Here is a 15,887-nt window from a genome sequence, read left to right on the forward strand (position 1 = left end):
GTACACACACACGCGCACACACACACACACACACACACACACACACGTGCACACACATAGTGTGTGTGTATGTATACGCGTACATATGTAGTACGTACATATGTACATACGTATGTATGTATTGTATACGTACGTACGCTCATATGTATGTATGTATAGATGGATGGATGGATGGATGGATGCATGTATGTATGTATGTATGTATGTATGTATGTATGTATGTATGTATGTATGTATGTATGTATGTATGTATGTATGTATGTTTATACAATTGTAGCTGTGTGCTCTATCTGTTATAATGGAGGAACTTGCACATCTCCTGAAGTGTGTAGTTGTGTGACAGGATGGGCTGGAACTACCTGCAATGAAGGTAGGGGTTCATAAATTCATGCTATGCTGTATACAAATATGATAGCATGACATAACACATGGTACTCACGACAAACGGTGGTTTTGTAAAGGGATCACATGTATCAATGACAATATCTTATTCATCTTAACTTTACCAACTCCATGTGGGTGGCAAGCCATCAAAATACCTATATCTGTAATATCTGTAGAATGGGAGAATGGGAAATATGTGTTAGATTTTCCAAAGTCAGGCCATGTGATCTCACGTGAATGTTTGCTGTGACCAGCAGGAAGGGCACTCTTGCATGGTTTCTTTGCACAGCAACTGATTAAGAGTATGTAGGAGAAATGCTGAAATGAGCTGCCTCAGCATCTGTTGCCTGCCCTCCATACGTGGGGGGTGCCACACCCATAAGCTCAACTTTGAGGCAACAGTCTAGCATTTCCCCCCACAGCATTAAAGCCACAACACACGAGTAACCATTCACCCATTCAAGTAATTGTGCATTAGCATGATTGTATTTTGGTGAGTGCAAAACTGAGGCCAGCCATAGCAATGCTTTGCCCAAAGCATTGAGTGACTGCAAGGCAGGTAGGTAGACGATGTGCAGGTATTATTTTGATTTTAATTTACTGGACAGACAGATGGTGTCTGATGCATCCAAAGAATACAATCATAACACATATAGTACATCAACAGTGTTCTTTGCTATAAAAATTGTCAATCAAGAGTCAGGTTGTGTTTGCAGTGAACAAGGGTAGAGTGTTACTTTTAATAAAATCATTAGGTAATTGAATCATTCCAATCTCGGATTGTTCTTGGGAAGAAGCTATATTTGTATAATCACAATTGGGATTATGAATGGAGAGGGTGGTAGTGTCGGCATGATCATTGGGTACTGGTGAAGTATGGTAGTATCTGTACTTAAGGTGGTAAATGGATTTATAAAAAATGTGAAGTCTTGATATGTGTCTATATGTATGGTTTGAGTAGGCCATTGTAATAATTCCAGCGTAGAAGTAACAGATCTTGACCAGTTGTTATCTGACATTGTCCATCTTACAGCTATTCTCTGTACCTTTCCTATCTTTAACCAAATGTGGATCCCATACTGAAGGACAGTATTCTAAGATAGGATAAACCATAGAGCTTTAACTTTGAGAACATTTACATAGGTTTCTTCTGATAGAGTTAAGGGTTCTGGTATGTGTAGCTAGATAAGTGGATTTTTAGCTCTCTAGAAATGAATCAGACTACATATACAGGCTAAACCATTTGCACGTGATCATTTGTACTGAACTCTTGAGGTAATAAGCTAACCTCCTACGTTAGGAAGAGCCAAACATGAATGGACAAAATTAGCTGCTGTAGATGCTGCCACTGTCCACTACTGTCCAAATATCTTAACCCTCTTTTAAGGTCTTTTCTGGACAAAGTTATACTGCAGTGTGGGCTGACTGAGTCATCATCGCCATAAACAGGAAGGTGCCTTACCAATTGGTGAGGCATTATACTGTGAAAGGCCTCAGGCCTAATGTGTATACATTGTTATATCCATTAATAAAGAAATAAATAATAATAGCCTTGATATATGACACAGGCTTCAAGACTCAGCTGAGCAAATCTAGGTAACTACGTATATATGTGGTGGCTTGATGATTGTTCCTTCAGGCCTGAGGAAACAGAAAAGTGATTTTCCGCCTGAACTCATCTGGAGTGCCCCTTGAGTGCTTCCCTGCATTAAGCAGAGTTTGGTAAAATGACAGATCCATTGATAAATATATACCCTATACATGATAGTCCTACCCATGCTCTTGGAATTCTATATCGTAAATTCATAATACATAGATTTCTTCTATTACTTGCAGTGGATGTACCTGTATCTGAAGCTATTTGTACACCACACACATTCAAGAGACGACATGATTGGTACAGATATCTCTGCATGATAGACAATCTTCTTATTAATTAAGGCACTCTATGGAATGGATGGCCCTGTAGTCAATTGAATAACTGAACATCTTGTTCTGTGAGCTGAAATGGATACACCGGCAATTAGAAGAACACCATCTCTTGTGACATCAATTCTACAAAAAAAACATGTGAAATATGGCAGCACTGTATCCCCATAGTAACTTTCCAGGTAAAGCTATCACTGTTGAGACTTATCGCACCACTAACTGATTGATATCAGGAGCTTATAAGCGCTGAAGGTGCATAAACTCCTGTAGATATGAATGAATACGTCTTGGTATGCAAAATCTGAGACAAGGGCCCACAACTGTCGCATCATACGTATATAAGGTGATTGTCCTTTTTAGTACAGCAATTGTATGTTACCCATGGCATGAATAGAGCGAGCAGCAGAACACAAGGTCTGACGGAATTACACACCACATCTGACCCTCACTACAAGCCTCATTAGTTCGGAGCAAACTGGATGGGTTGGAGAATACTTCAATCAATCATTTAACAGCAAACTTGCCATACATTCAATTTATTTAACTTGTTAGTCAAATTGCTAATAGGGAGATATGGCTTTAACGGTACAAAGCCTTAATTAGTAATCCCATAACAAGGCATAAGACTGTGTAACAGTGATAAATTGTACCCAATATAGTTTGAGCTTCAACCATTAGTGGAACCCCTAATATATACATAGCTGGGACTAAGATACTAGTATACTGCATCTGATAACTGGGTGCGTTGCACCGTAAAACTCATTTCTATAAGAGACAGGTATGATACAGATACCAAAACACCACTAGCATTATTGGACTGAGATGAGTAAGCTATACGGCATAACTAATATAGAAACACACTATTCAAAAACTGAGTAGCTGTTGTGTATCTTCTTATTTGAATACAAAGACTTATACACACTATAGAAACATGCATTTTCCCATGAACTGCACTACCTTCCATGGAGATACTTCTAGAACCCAGACTAAGGTGAGAGATACACCCCACCCAATTTCTGTGATAGAAACATCCTACTTGTGAACTGGGATGAGTAAGTTTGTGTGTCAGAAACTGAAATACATAGCAACATTCTATCCGTAATTTGGGGTGGACATGCTGCTAAACCAAAACACATTATCCACCAGGCTCATCTACAGTGGGCAGACTGCACGCACCCAATAACCAATATAGAAATACTTTTCCCTTGGAGCTGAGACAATCACACTGCCAAATTTGGAATATGATGTAGCGGCGCTTTCCAATGGAACTGGGATTCATAAGGTCACACTGCACCCAATACTTTAGCACTTTGTACTAAAGTTGGGATGGGCATGGTGTGCCAAAAAACTGAAATAAAGCTGACACTTTAATGGAGTCAAGATGGCAACATGCACCCAGTAGCTGAGATATAAGCATTTCTCTATTGGAGTTGAGATAGATATGCTGCATCCCATAGCTAAAATAGAAGCATTTTCTTTTGGAGTAGAGATAGGTGCACTGCACCCAATAGCTGAAATAAGAGCATTTTTTATTATAGGTGTACTGCACCCATTAATCAAGATAAAAGCGATTTTTTGTATTGGAGCTGAGATAGGCACGCTGCACCCAGTAACTACTGTAAGATAAAGCTCTTACTTGAAGCTGAGATAGTGCAGTGGCTTAGCAAAATTATACATAACAATTGTGTGTTTTGTGATAAAAGCACCAAATTTGGCACAGAAGTAGAGAAAGGTATAACAAACAAATCTGGATATAGGGCCACTTCAGTCCATGCCCCTTTACTGGGTTATGCCCCTTTTTCTGCAATTGCAAATAAGTTATAAACTATTCAGATTTTTAGCAATATAAATAGTGAAATGACTTCTATGAACAATCATATAACTTATAATAATGCCATATTTGTATAAATAGGGTAAAAGGAGCTATACACAATGGCACAACTTGCTAAAACTGTCTGGCAGACATCCGAACTGTACAGATTCCTCTGGCCTTGGTGCAAAACAACATCAATGCTGTACACGTCAGCATTGGCAATGTACTTTGTGTTATTTACTTGCCATGCCATACAAACCTGAACACTAGTAATAAATGCAATACTGCCTTTTTATAGTGTAAGAGCCAGGTATGTTTGTCCATATATGTTTGAAAAACTAACCACAGTTTAGCTTTTGCTTCTAAAGTTTGTACAATAGTACCATGCACTACATCTGTGTACTTATGGTGTGCAACAGACAAAGCTGTATATATGCAGTGATACAGGACATGTAAACATACTAGGACAAAATGGTTTATTAAGTATGTTTTTCTGGGGGTGCTTCCAGAAATTAATAGCATTAGTTGCATTCATGATGTAACTACATCAAAAAACATACATATTTCCACTTGTGCCGTGATCACTTAAGATTAAAAAAAAACAAAACAATTTGGTCAGACTTATTACTGCACACATGGTAGTTTGAAGTCATTATTTTGATGGATTAGTATAGTCATGCTTGATCAGTAATGAAAGGTGAAAGAATGTGATATAAATTTGCAGAATCAGTATTGCCCCTTGAAAAGTGTATATATGCCAACTTGATAGAGAACACTAGCACTCAAAGTAATTATAGACAATCTAGCAGAGCACATTAAAAATGAAAGAATAAATTTTGTACGTAACATGGTATACCTCAACTGATATTTAATTTGGAACCTTAATCCCAGACACCTCTCAATGCAAATTTTCTACTGTGTACAGCTACTGTCCTGAAAGGTTTACAGATTAGAACTGTTGCTTATGTTACCTACTCTACTGCTCCTGTTGCTACTGTAGGTGCTTCACACTATAACTTTTGCTGCTATGTTGCTGTTACTAATTAATCCCAGTGGCTGGTCTACCAGTTATCTCCTACTCTTGGCACTAGTTACATAGTTGACCACTGTTGGCTATTGACTAACTGATTGGCTGCTGACTAGCTGGTTGGCTATTGACTAGCTGGTCGGCTACTGACTAGCTGGTTGGATGCTGACTAGCTGGTCGGCTGTTGACTAGCTGGTCGGCTGTTGACTAGCTGGTCGGCTGTTGACTAGCTGGTCGGCTGTTGACTAGCTGGTTGGCTATTGTCTAGCTTTGACTAGCTGGTTGGCTATTGACTAGCTGGTTGGCTGTTGACTAGCTGGTCGGCTGCTGACTAACTGATTGGCTGCTGCATGCTAGCTGGTTAGTTTCTCTGTAGCTGACTATCTGATTGACTGATACTAACTTCCTTCCTAGCTGGTTCACTGTACTTTTTGAAGTTTAAGCTGCTTTGTGCTCTAGTAGTTATTCAAGCAGCAAAGCTAGTGATACATGTGTAGGTGACCGTGATGCCTACCTATACCAACACTGTGCTTGTGGGTGGCTGGCCATTTGGTTACGATTGTTGAGTCAAAGTACGTATCCCAGTCTGAACAAAAATCAAAGCTTTTAATAAAAATGAGCATCAAGAATAGAGGATGGTACACATTACTGGAGAGATTCTGGTATATATATCTAATCCAAAACAGCCAAGCTGTAAAAAAAGAGTGCGGCCCTGAGAAAGGCTATGGTGAAAAAAGATGTGAAATCCAAGGTGGCGGCCAAGAAATGGCTGTGATGGTAGGTTAATGGTAAAAATTTTAATAACGACAATTCAGGTGAATTTTGTGCCAAGACCAAGCGGCACCAAATTCACCTGAATTGTTGTTATTAAAATTTTTACCATTAACCTACCATCACAGCCATTTCTTGGCCGCCACCTTGGATTTCACATCTTTTTTCACCATAGCCTTTCTCAGGGCCGCACTCTTTTTTTACAGCTTGGCTGTTTTGGATTAGATTTCACTTCTTTTTGTATTTGTATACCCCAAAGGCGGCCTATGGCCGGCTTTAGGGATTTTAACCTGTCATTTTTTCTTTACTACAGGAAGAAGAAAAGATGAAGCAGGGTGATTTCTTTGTAGCTGACCTCTCTGCAAGGTGATCCTTCTAGCTGATCTCTCTACCAGATGACTTGTTTGTAGCTGAACTCTCTACAGGGTGATTTGTTTGTAGCTGAACTCTCTACAAGGTAACTTCTTCTAGCTGATCTTTCTACAGGGTAATTTGTTTGTAGCTGAATTCTCTACAGGGTGATTTGTTTGCAGCTAAACTGCTGAACTCTCTACAATGTAACTTCTTCTAGCTGAACTCTCTACGGGTGGTTTGTTTCTAGCTGATCTCTCTACAGGCTGACTTGTTTCTAGCTGAACTCTCTACAGGGTGATTTGTTTCTAGCTGAACTCTCTACAAGGTAACTTCTTCTAGCTGATCTTTCTACAGGGTGATTTGTTTGTAGCTGAATTCTGTACAGGGCAATTTGTTTGCAGCTGAACTCTGTACATGGTACGTAGTTTCTTTGTAGCTGAACTCTCTACAATGTAACTTCTTCTAGCTGAACTCTCTACAGGGTGACTTGTTTCTAGCTGATCTCTCTACAGTGTAACTTGTTTCTAGCTGAACTCTCTACAGGGTGATTTGTTTGCAGCTGAATTCTCTACAAGGTAACTTCTTCTAGCTGATCTTTCTACAGGGTGATTTGTTTGTAACTGAATTTTCTACAGGGTAATTTGTTTGCAGCTGAACTCTCTACATGGTAGTTTCTTTGTAGCTGAACTCTCTACAATGTAACTTTTTCTAGCTGAACTCTCTACAGGGTGACTTGTTTCTAGCTGAACTCTCTACAGGGTGATTTGTTTGTAGCTGAAATCTCTACAGGGCAATTTGTTTGCAGCTGAACTCTGTACATGGTAGTTTCTTTGTAGCTGAACTCTCTACAATGTAACTTCTTCTAGCTGAACTCTCTACAGGGTGACTTGTTTCTAGCTGAACTCTCTACAGGGTGATTTGTTTGTAGCTGAAGTCTCTACAGGGCAATTTGTTTGCAGCTGAACTCTCTACATGGTAGTTTCTTTGTAGCTGAACTCTCTACAATCTAACTTCTTCTAGCTGAACTCTCTACAGGGTGACTTGTTTCTAGCTGAACTCTCTACAGGGTGATTTGTTTGTAGCTGAATTCTCTACAGGGCAATTTGTTTGCAGCTGAACTCTCTACATGGTAGTTTCTTTGTAGCTGAACTCTCTACAATGTAACTTCTTCTAGCTGAACTCTCTACATGGTGACTTGTTTCTAGCTGAACTCTCTACAGGGTGATTTGTTTCTAGCTGAACTCTCTACAAGGTAACTTCTTCTAGCTGATCTTTCTACAGGGTGATTTGTTTGTAGCTGAATTCTGTACAGGGCAATTTGTTTGCAGCTGAACTCTGTACATGGTAGTTTCTTTGTAGCTGAACTCTCTACAATGTAACTTCTTCTAGCTGAACTCTCTACAGGGTGACTTGTTTCTAGCTGAACTCTCTACAGGGTGATTTGTTTCTAGCTGAATTCTCTACAGGGCAATTTGTTTGCAGCTGAACTCTCTACATGGTAGTTTCTTTGTAGATGAACTCTCTATAATGTAACTTCTTCTAGTTGAACTCTCTACAGGGTGACTTGTTTCTAGCTGAACTCTCTACAGGGTGATTTGTTTGTAGCTGAATTCTCTACAGGGCAATTTGTTTGCAGCTGAACTCTATACATGGTAGTTTCTTTGTAGCTGAACTCTCTACAATGTAACTTCTTCTAGCTGATCTCTCTACAGGGCAATTTGTTTGCAGCTGAACTCTGTACATGGTAGTTTCTTTGTAGCTGAACTCTCTACAATGTAACTTCTTCTAGCTGAACTCTCTACATGGTGACTTGTTTCTAGCTGAACTCTCTACAGGGTGATTTGTTTCTAGCTGAACTCTCTACAAGGTAACTTCTTCTAGCTGATCTTTCTACAGGGTGATTTGTTTGTAGCTGAATTCTGTACAGGGCAATTTGTTTGCAGCTGAACTCTGTACATGGTAGTTTCTTTGTAGCTGAACTCTCTACAATGTAACTCCTTCTAGCTGAACTCTCTACAGGGTGACTTGTTTCTAGCTGATCTCTCTACAGTGTAACTTGTTTCTAGCTGAACTCTCTACAGGGTGATTTGTTTGTAGCTGAATTCTGTACAGGGCAATTTGTTTGCAGCTGAATTCTGTACATGGTAGTTTCTTTGTAGCTGAACTCTCTACAATGTAACTTCTTCTAGCTGAACTCTCTACAGGGTGACTTGTTTCTAGCTGAACTCTCTACAGGGTGATTTGTTTGTAGCTGAATTCTCTACAGGGCAATTTGTTTGCAGCTGAACTCTCTACATGGTAGTTTCTTTGTAGATGAACTCTCTACAATGTAACTTCTTCTAGTTGAACTCTCTACATGGTGACTTGTTTCTAGCTGAACTCTCTACAGGGTGATTTGTATGTAGCTGAATTCTCTACAGGGCAATTTGTTTGCAGCTGAACTCTCTACATGGTAGTTTCTTTGTAGCTGAACTCTCTACAATGTAACTTCTTCTAGCTGATCTCTCTACAGGGCAATTTGTTTGCAGCTGAACTCTGTACGTGGTAGTTTCTTTGTAGCTGAACTCTCTACAATGTAACTTCTTCTAGCTGAACTCTCTACATGGTGACTTGTTTCTAGCTGAACTCTCTACAGGGTGATTTGTTTCTAGCTGAACTCTCTACAAGGTAACTTCTTCTAGCTGATCTTTCTACTGGGTGATTTGTTTGTAGCTGAATTCTGTACAGGGCAATTTGTTTGCAGCTGAACTCTGTACATGGTAGTTTCTTTGTAGCTGAACTCTCTACAATGTAACTCCTTCTAGCTGAACTCTCTACAGGGTGACTTGTTTCTAGCTGATCTCTCTACAGTGTAACTTGTTTCTAGCTGAACTCTCTACAGGGTGATTTGTTTGTAGCTGAATTCTCTACAAGGTAACTTCTTCTAGCTGATCTTTCTACAGGGTGATTTGTTTGTAGCTGAATTCTGTACAGGGCAATTTGTTTGCAGCTGAACTCTCTACATGGTAGTTTCTTTGTAGCTGAACTCTCTACAATGTAACTTCTTCTGGCTGATCTCTCTACAGGGCAATTTGTTTGCAGCTGAACTCTGTACATGGTAGATTCTTTGTAGCTGTACTCTCTACAATGTAATTTCTTCTAGCTGTACTCTCTACATGGTGACTTGTTTCTAGCTGAACTCTCTACAGGGTGATTTGTTTGTAGCTGAATTCTCTACAGGGCAATTTGTTTGCAGCTGAACTCTCTACATGGTAGTTTCTTTGTAGCTGAACTCTCTACAATGTAACTTCTTCTAGCTGAACTCTCTACATGGTGACTTGTTTCTAGCTGAACTCTCTACAGGGTGATTTGTTTCTAGCTGAACTCTCTACAAGGTAACTTCTTCTAGCTGATCTTTCTACAGGGTGATTTGTTTGTAGCTGAATTCTGTACAGGGCAATTTGTTTGCAGCTGAACTCTGTACATGGTAGTTTCTTTGTAGCTGAACTCTCTACAATGTAACTTCTTCTAGCTGAACTCTCTACAGGGTGACTTGTTTCTAGCTGAACTCTCTACAGGGTGATTTGTTTCTAGCTGAATTCTCTACAGGGCAATTTGTTTGCAGCTGAACTCTCTACATGGTAGTTTCTTTGTAGCTGAACTCTCTACAATGTAACTCCTTCTAGCTGAACTCTCTACAGGGTGACTTGTTTCTAGCTGATCTCTCTACAGTGTAACTTGTTTCTAGCTGAACTCTCTACAGGGTGATTTGTTTGTAGCTGAATTCTGTACAGGGCAATTTGTTTGCAGCTGAATTCTGTACATGGTAGTTTCTTTGTAGCTGAACTCTCTACAATGTAACTTCTTCTAGCTGAACTCTCTACAGGGTGACTTGTTTCTAGCTGAACTCTCTACAGGGTGATTTGTTTGTAGCTGAATTCTCTACAGGGCAATTTGTTTGCAGCTGAACTCTCTACATGGTAGTTTCTTTGTAGATGAACTCTCTACAATGTAACTTCTTCTAGTTGAACTCTCTACATGGTGACTTGTTTCTAGCTGAACTCTCTACAGGGTGATTTGTATGTAGCTGAATTCTCTACAGGGCAATTTGTTTGCAGCTGAACTCTCTACATGGTAGTTTCTTTGTAGCTGAACTCTCTACAATGTAACTTCTTCTAGCTGATCTCTCTACAGGGCAATTTGTTTGCAGCTGAACTCTGTACGTGGTAGTTTCTTTGTAGCTGAACTCTCTACAATGTAACTTCTTCTAGCTGAACTCTCTACATGGTGACTTGTTTCTAGCTGAACTCTCTACAGGGTGATTTGTTTCTAGCTGAACTCTCTACAAGGTAACTTCTTCTAGCTGATCTTTCTACTGGGTGATTTGTTTGTAGCTGAATTCTGTACAGGGCAATTTGTTTGCAGCTGAACTCTGTACATGGTAGTTTCTTTGTAGCTGAACTCTCTACAATGTAACTCCTTCTAGCTGAACTCTCTACAGGGTGACTTGTTTCTAGCTGATCTCTCTACAGTGTAACTTGTTTCTAGCTGAACTCTCTACAGGGTGATTTGTTTGTAGCTGAATTCTCTACAAGGTAACTTCTTCTAGCTGATCTTTCTACAGGGTGATTTGTTTGTAGCTGAATTCTGTACAGGGCAATTTGTTTGCAGCTGAACTCTCTACATGGTAGTTTCTTTGTAGCTGAACTCTCTACAATGTAACTTCTTCTGGCTGATCTCTCTACAGGGCAATTTGTTTGCAGCTGAACTCTGTACATGGTAGATTCTTTGTAGCTGTACTCTCTACAATGTAATTTCTTCTAGCTGTACTCTCTACATGGTGACTTGTTTCTAGCTGAACTCTCTACAGGGTGATTTGTTTGTAGCTGAATTCTCTACAGGGCAATTTGTTTGCAGCTGAACTCTCTACATGGTAGTTTCTTTGTAGCTGAACTCTCTACAATGTAACTTCTTCTAGCTGAACTCTCTACATGGTGACTTGTTTCTAGCTGAACTCTCTACAGGGTGATTTGTTTCTAGCTGAACTCTCTACAAGGTAACTTCTTCTAGCTGATCTTTCTACAGGGTGATTTGTTTGTAGCTGAATTCTGTACAGGGCAATTTGTTTGCAGCTGAACTCTGTACATGGTAGTTTCTTTGTAGCTGAACTCTCTACAATGTAACTTCTTCTAGCTGAACTCTCTACAGGGTGACTTGTTTCTAGCTGAACTCTCTACAGGGTGATTTGTTTCTAGCTGAATTCTCTACAGGGCAATTTGTTTGCAGCTGAACTCTCTACATGGTAGTTTCTTTGTAGATGAACTCTCTATAATGTAACTTCTTCTAGTTGAACTCTCTACAGGGTGACTTGTTTCTAGCTGAACTCTCTACAGGGTGATTTGTTTGTAGCTGAATTCTCTACAGGGCAATTTGTTTGCAGCTGAACTCTATACATGGTAGTTTCTTTGTAGCTGAACTCTCTACAATGTAACTTCTTCTAGCTGATCTCTCTACAGGGCAATTTGTTTGCAGCTGAACTCTGTACATGGTAGTTTCTTTGTAGCTGAACTCTCTACAATGTAACTTCTTCTAGCTGAACTCTCTACATGGTGACTTGTTTCTAGCTGAACTCTCTACAGGGTGATTTGTTTCTAGCTGAACTCTCTACAAGGTAACTTCTTCTAGCTGATCTTTCTACAGGGTGATTTGTTTGTAGCTGAATTCTGTACAGGGCAATTTGTTTGCAGCTGAACTCTGTACATGGTAGTTTCTTTGTAGCTGAACTCTCTACAATGTAACTTCTTCTAGCTGAACTCTCTACAGGGTGACTTGTTTCTAGCTGAACTCTCTACAGGGTGATTTGTTTGTAGCTGAATTCTCTACAGGGCAATTTGTTTGCAGCTGAACTCTGTACATGGTAGTTTCTTTGTAGCTGAACTCTCTACAATGTAACTTCTTCTAGCTGATCTCTCTACAGGGCAATTTGTTTGCAGCTGAACTCTCTACATGGTAGTTTCTTTGTAGCTGAACTCTCTACAATGTAACTTCTTCTAGCTGATCTCTCTACAGGGCAATTTGTTTGCAGCTGAATTCTCTACAGGGTGATTTATTTGAGCTGAACTCTCTACATGATGGCTTCTTTGTAGATGAACTCTCTATTAGGTACCTTCTTCTAGCTGATCTGACTACAGGGTGACTTGTTTGTAGCTGAATTCCCTACAGAATAACTTGCAATGTAATATAACTGAGTAAATTATACATGCAACTGAATGCTTTATTAGGGTGACTGTTCTATTAGAGTATCTCGATCTCGCATTTGCTGCACGTAGTTGCCTTTCGAATCATAACTCAGTGATTTATAATCCGATTCTTCTGTACTACTGCAAGAACTTTCTATGATGATCATTCCAGTTACATACAGATTTTCAGCTCGTTTCTCTAAGCGGTTTGTCTGGTAGACACGAAAACTAATAATTTTTTTATTCATAAAAATCGATCGCGTAATTTTGACACAGGTTGAGTTTTGTGTCATATCTCCATGGTCTTTATCTCGATTCCTTTCAAACCACACAAAGGCACTCCTACGATGGTTGCTCCATCTACATATCAATTTTCAACTGATTCCTCCAAGGGGTTTACCCTGTAGGCGTGACAGACCTTCGACTTTATTTTACGCAAATAATCGGTCATAACTCCGTGAATGTTCATCGGATTCCTACCAAAGTTGGTATGGAGATCCGCCTTAATGAGCCCTTTAAGTGTGCCAAATTTCAGCCCAATCCGAGCACGCATTCGTGTTTTATGGCGAATTTTGCGAAGTGTGCGAAATGAAGATGATGAAGAAGAAGAAAAAAACGAAGAAATTAAAACGAAATTTTGTTCGCTCGTATCTCGGAAATGGCTGGAGCGATTTTCTTCAAATTTGGTATGTAGACTCCCCTAACTGGGCGGCATGTCTCTAGCAAATTTGGTTCCAATCGGATAAGGGATCACAGAGCTACATAGGTGTGAAAATTGCGTTTTCTTTCTTCCTGTTAATATACTCACGGTGTGGCGCGCCGGCTTCTTGGGCCGCACGACACACTATCGTGTGTCTTGATATATATACTATGATCATTGCAAACATGCATCATCAGCAAAACTGCGTATTTATTATTTTTCAGCTTATCACCTTTTACAAACCTATAGCATGTTCACGTTGAGCTGAATCCTGAAAAACAGCTAAAAATTAAAAGTGGATTTTTTCTCAACAGAGTTAACATTTCAGCCAACCAGATGATTATTGGTAACAGCAAAGGTGTCAACAACAGACATGTACGGTTTGGCTCCATTACAAGTTTGGGAAAGGGCTGCAATGGACAATGTACTTGTATGGCTTCCCCATAGGAAATGTATTGTGAAAATTTTGATTGGCCATAAATATTATGTCAAACATTTGGACAAAAAGATTTTGAAATATTTTTAGCGGGTCAAGCAGTACTACAAATGAGCCAAATTTCAAGATTGTGTGTAATTGCATCCATGAGTTATTAAATGTTTTTGAGGATTCAGCTCAACGTGAACGTACTATACAAAAGTATAAGGGAAAGGTAAAAAGTATGGTAATGGCTAGATACCCGAAAACCTGATGAATTTGTAAACTATATGCATTTCATAATGCATGCACAGAAATAAAATTCTTTTGATTTACAACACCACGAATACGAAAACACAAAAGTTATTACATGGGCACATCTACATGATTGTGTGAATACATCAAAGGAGTACTTGCACAATTGATATTAAACCCAGGAAATTTTAAATTTTACTCTCGTTGCATGTCCTCAGTATAGAAGCAAAATGGACATAACATCAACTATGCACACCACCACAGGTACATACATCATATAAAGAGTGTTTTAATTGTTTGTAGAAATCATTTGTACTAGTTACACTGTTTGTTAGGTGGGCAGGATTTATATTTGCATGTGTAATAAAAGGAGGCGGGATACGTTGAAGGGGCATGGTTTGCAGTGGCCCAATATCCAAAATTTTTAATGCATTTCTCTACTTCTGTGCAAAATTTGGTGCTTATATCACAAAATGCACAATTATTATGCTGTGAATGCTGCATCCAGTGAGATAGGAACATATTATTCCTGAGCTGAAGTGGGCATGCTGCAACCCAATAACTAAAATATAGACATGAATAGTATGGAACATACTACCTCCAATAGTTTGGAGCACTTTATCCATGAACTGAGGTGGCATGTTGCACCCATTAACTGGAATAAGAACACATTATCCTGAGGGTGGGCATTCTGCACCCAATAACCAAGATAGAACACATTTTCCATGAGTTGAGATGGGACTGCAGCACCAAATTAGAAGCACTATCTGTAAACTGGAGTGGGATGCTACCTAAAATAGAAATACATCATCATGGGCACGTTGCACAAAATAACTGCAATAGGAACACCTTTTCCATGAGCTGGGTAATAATAACAATAATAATTATACAACCAAGTACTAAAGATATAAGAAATGCAGTCAAAATTACATCATAAATAAATAATGCTTGAGAAAACTACGAAGCCTAGGGCTACGCACTATCCGGGAATATAATCCATGTTGTACGAAGACACAATCATATAATACTTAGGCCTCTTTGTACTGGTGAAGAATCAGATGTGTCATCCCTATATAATGCCCATCACGAAGTAGTGGGCAACAGCGACTATTTCGATTGGAAGACAAGTGGTTGATACGCCCGCTTAATGAACAACATGATTGAAAGTTGCTACTAATCACTGGAAGTTAGTTTGTGTTGGGTAAAGCACTTTTGATAGTCTTGTTTCTTTAGTCTTGCGTGACATGTATGGGATATGGGAGAAAACCTCACCTGGCAGGCCATTGTGCGAAGAAGATGCAGTTTCCAGCTGGCAAGTTTGTCGATAATGCATAGCTCTCCACCTGAAGCCTTTTAGTGCCAGGAGTGCCTGGACTGATCACTGATATGGGCCCTGAGAAAACTATATAAATATTCACTGCCAAATTGCATCCTACATACTGAACCCTGATGGAGAGAACAAACACAACATACACAAAATGTGCCCTTAGGCTGATAATTGCTGTGTGCATGGTTGTGCTTGCTATTTACTGCTACTATTATATGTAGCTACAGTCTGCCGCGCCATCAGCAATGCTCCACATACTTGTGCACACTGACATACCTATGAAATTCTGGTATTGCATTTCAGCCACATTTGTTCTCCAAAATTTTATTTTGTCTTGCAGTATATCCACAGCATCATGTGATCATTTTAGTACAAATGACCCAGCTCATGTTAAATATATACACAACTCAGATATTAGTTGTAGGTGACAGACAGTTGAAATACTCTGCTTTTATCCCAATCTTACTGTGGTCTGCTCTTGGAAACTCCAGCCATGTCTTAATCCAGTGCTCTGATCCATCCTCATTTAAACATATCATATGGCACAAATTGTGTACAAATGCGTAAATTAATAAGTGTTCATTGGATGTTTAAACTTCACTGCTTGTAGACAGCAGATTCAATACCATGATTCTCACAATTTATCACGTTCTCACATCTTCATGGTCGGGTAATCAGAATTCATACTCATTGT

General features: G+C 39.4%; 1 protein-coding gene across 1 annotated transcript in view; it reads left to right on the forward strand.

The window, feature by feature from the left end:
• Positions 1–15,887, forward strand: part of LOC136269120 (uncharacterized) — a 49,292-nt gene that overhangs the window by 21,020 nt on the left and 12,385 nt on the right. The window contains exon 4 of the mRNA XM_066064594.1: positions 278–370. Coding sequence (XP_065920666.1) covers positions 278–370 — 93 coding nt within the window. The remainder of the gene's footprint in view (positions 1–277; positions 371–15,887) is intronic.

This window comes from Dysidea avara, chromosome 10 (assembly GCF_963678975.1).
Source record: "Dysidea avara chromosome 10, odDysAvar1.4, whole genome shotgun sequence".
NCBI lineage: Eukaryota > Metazoa > Porifera > Demospongiae > Dictyoceratida > Dysideidae > Dysidea > Dysidea avara.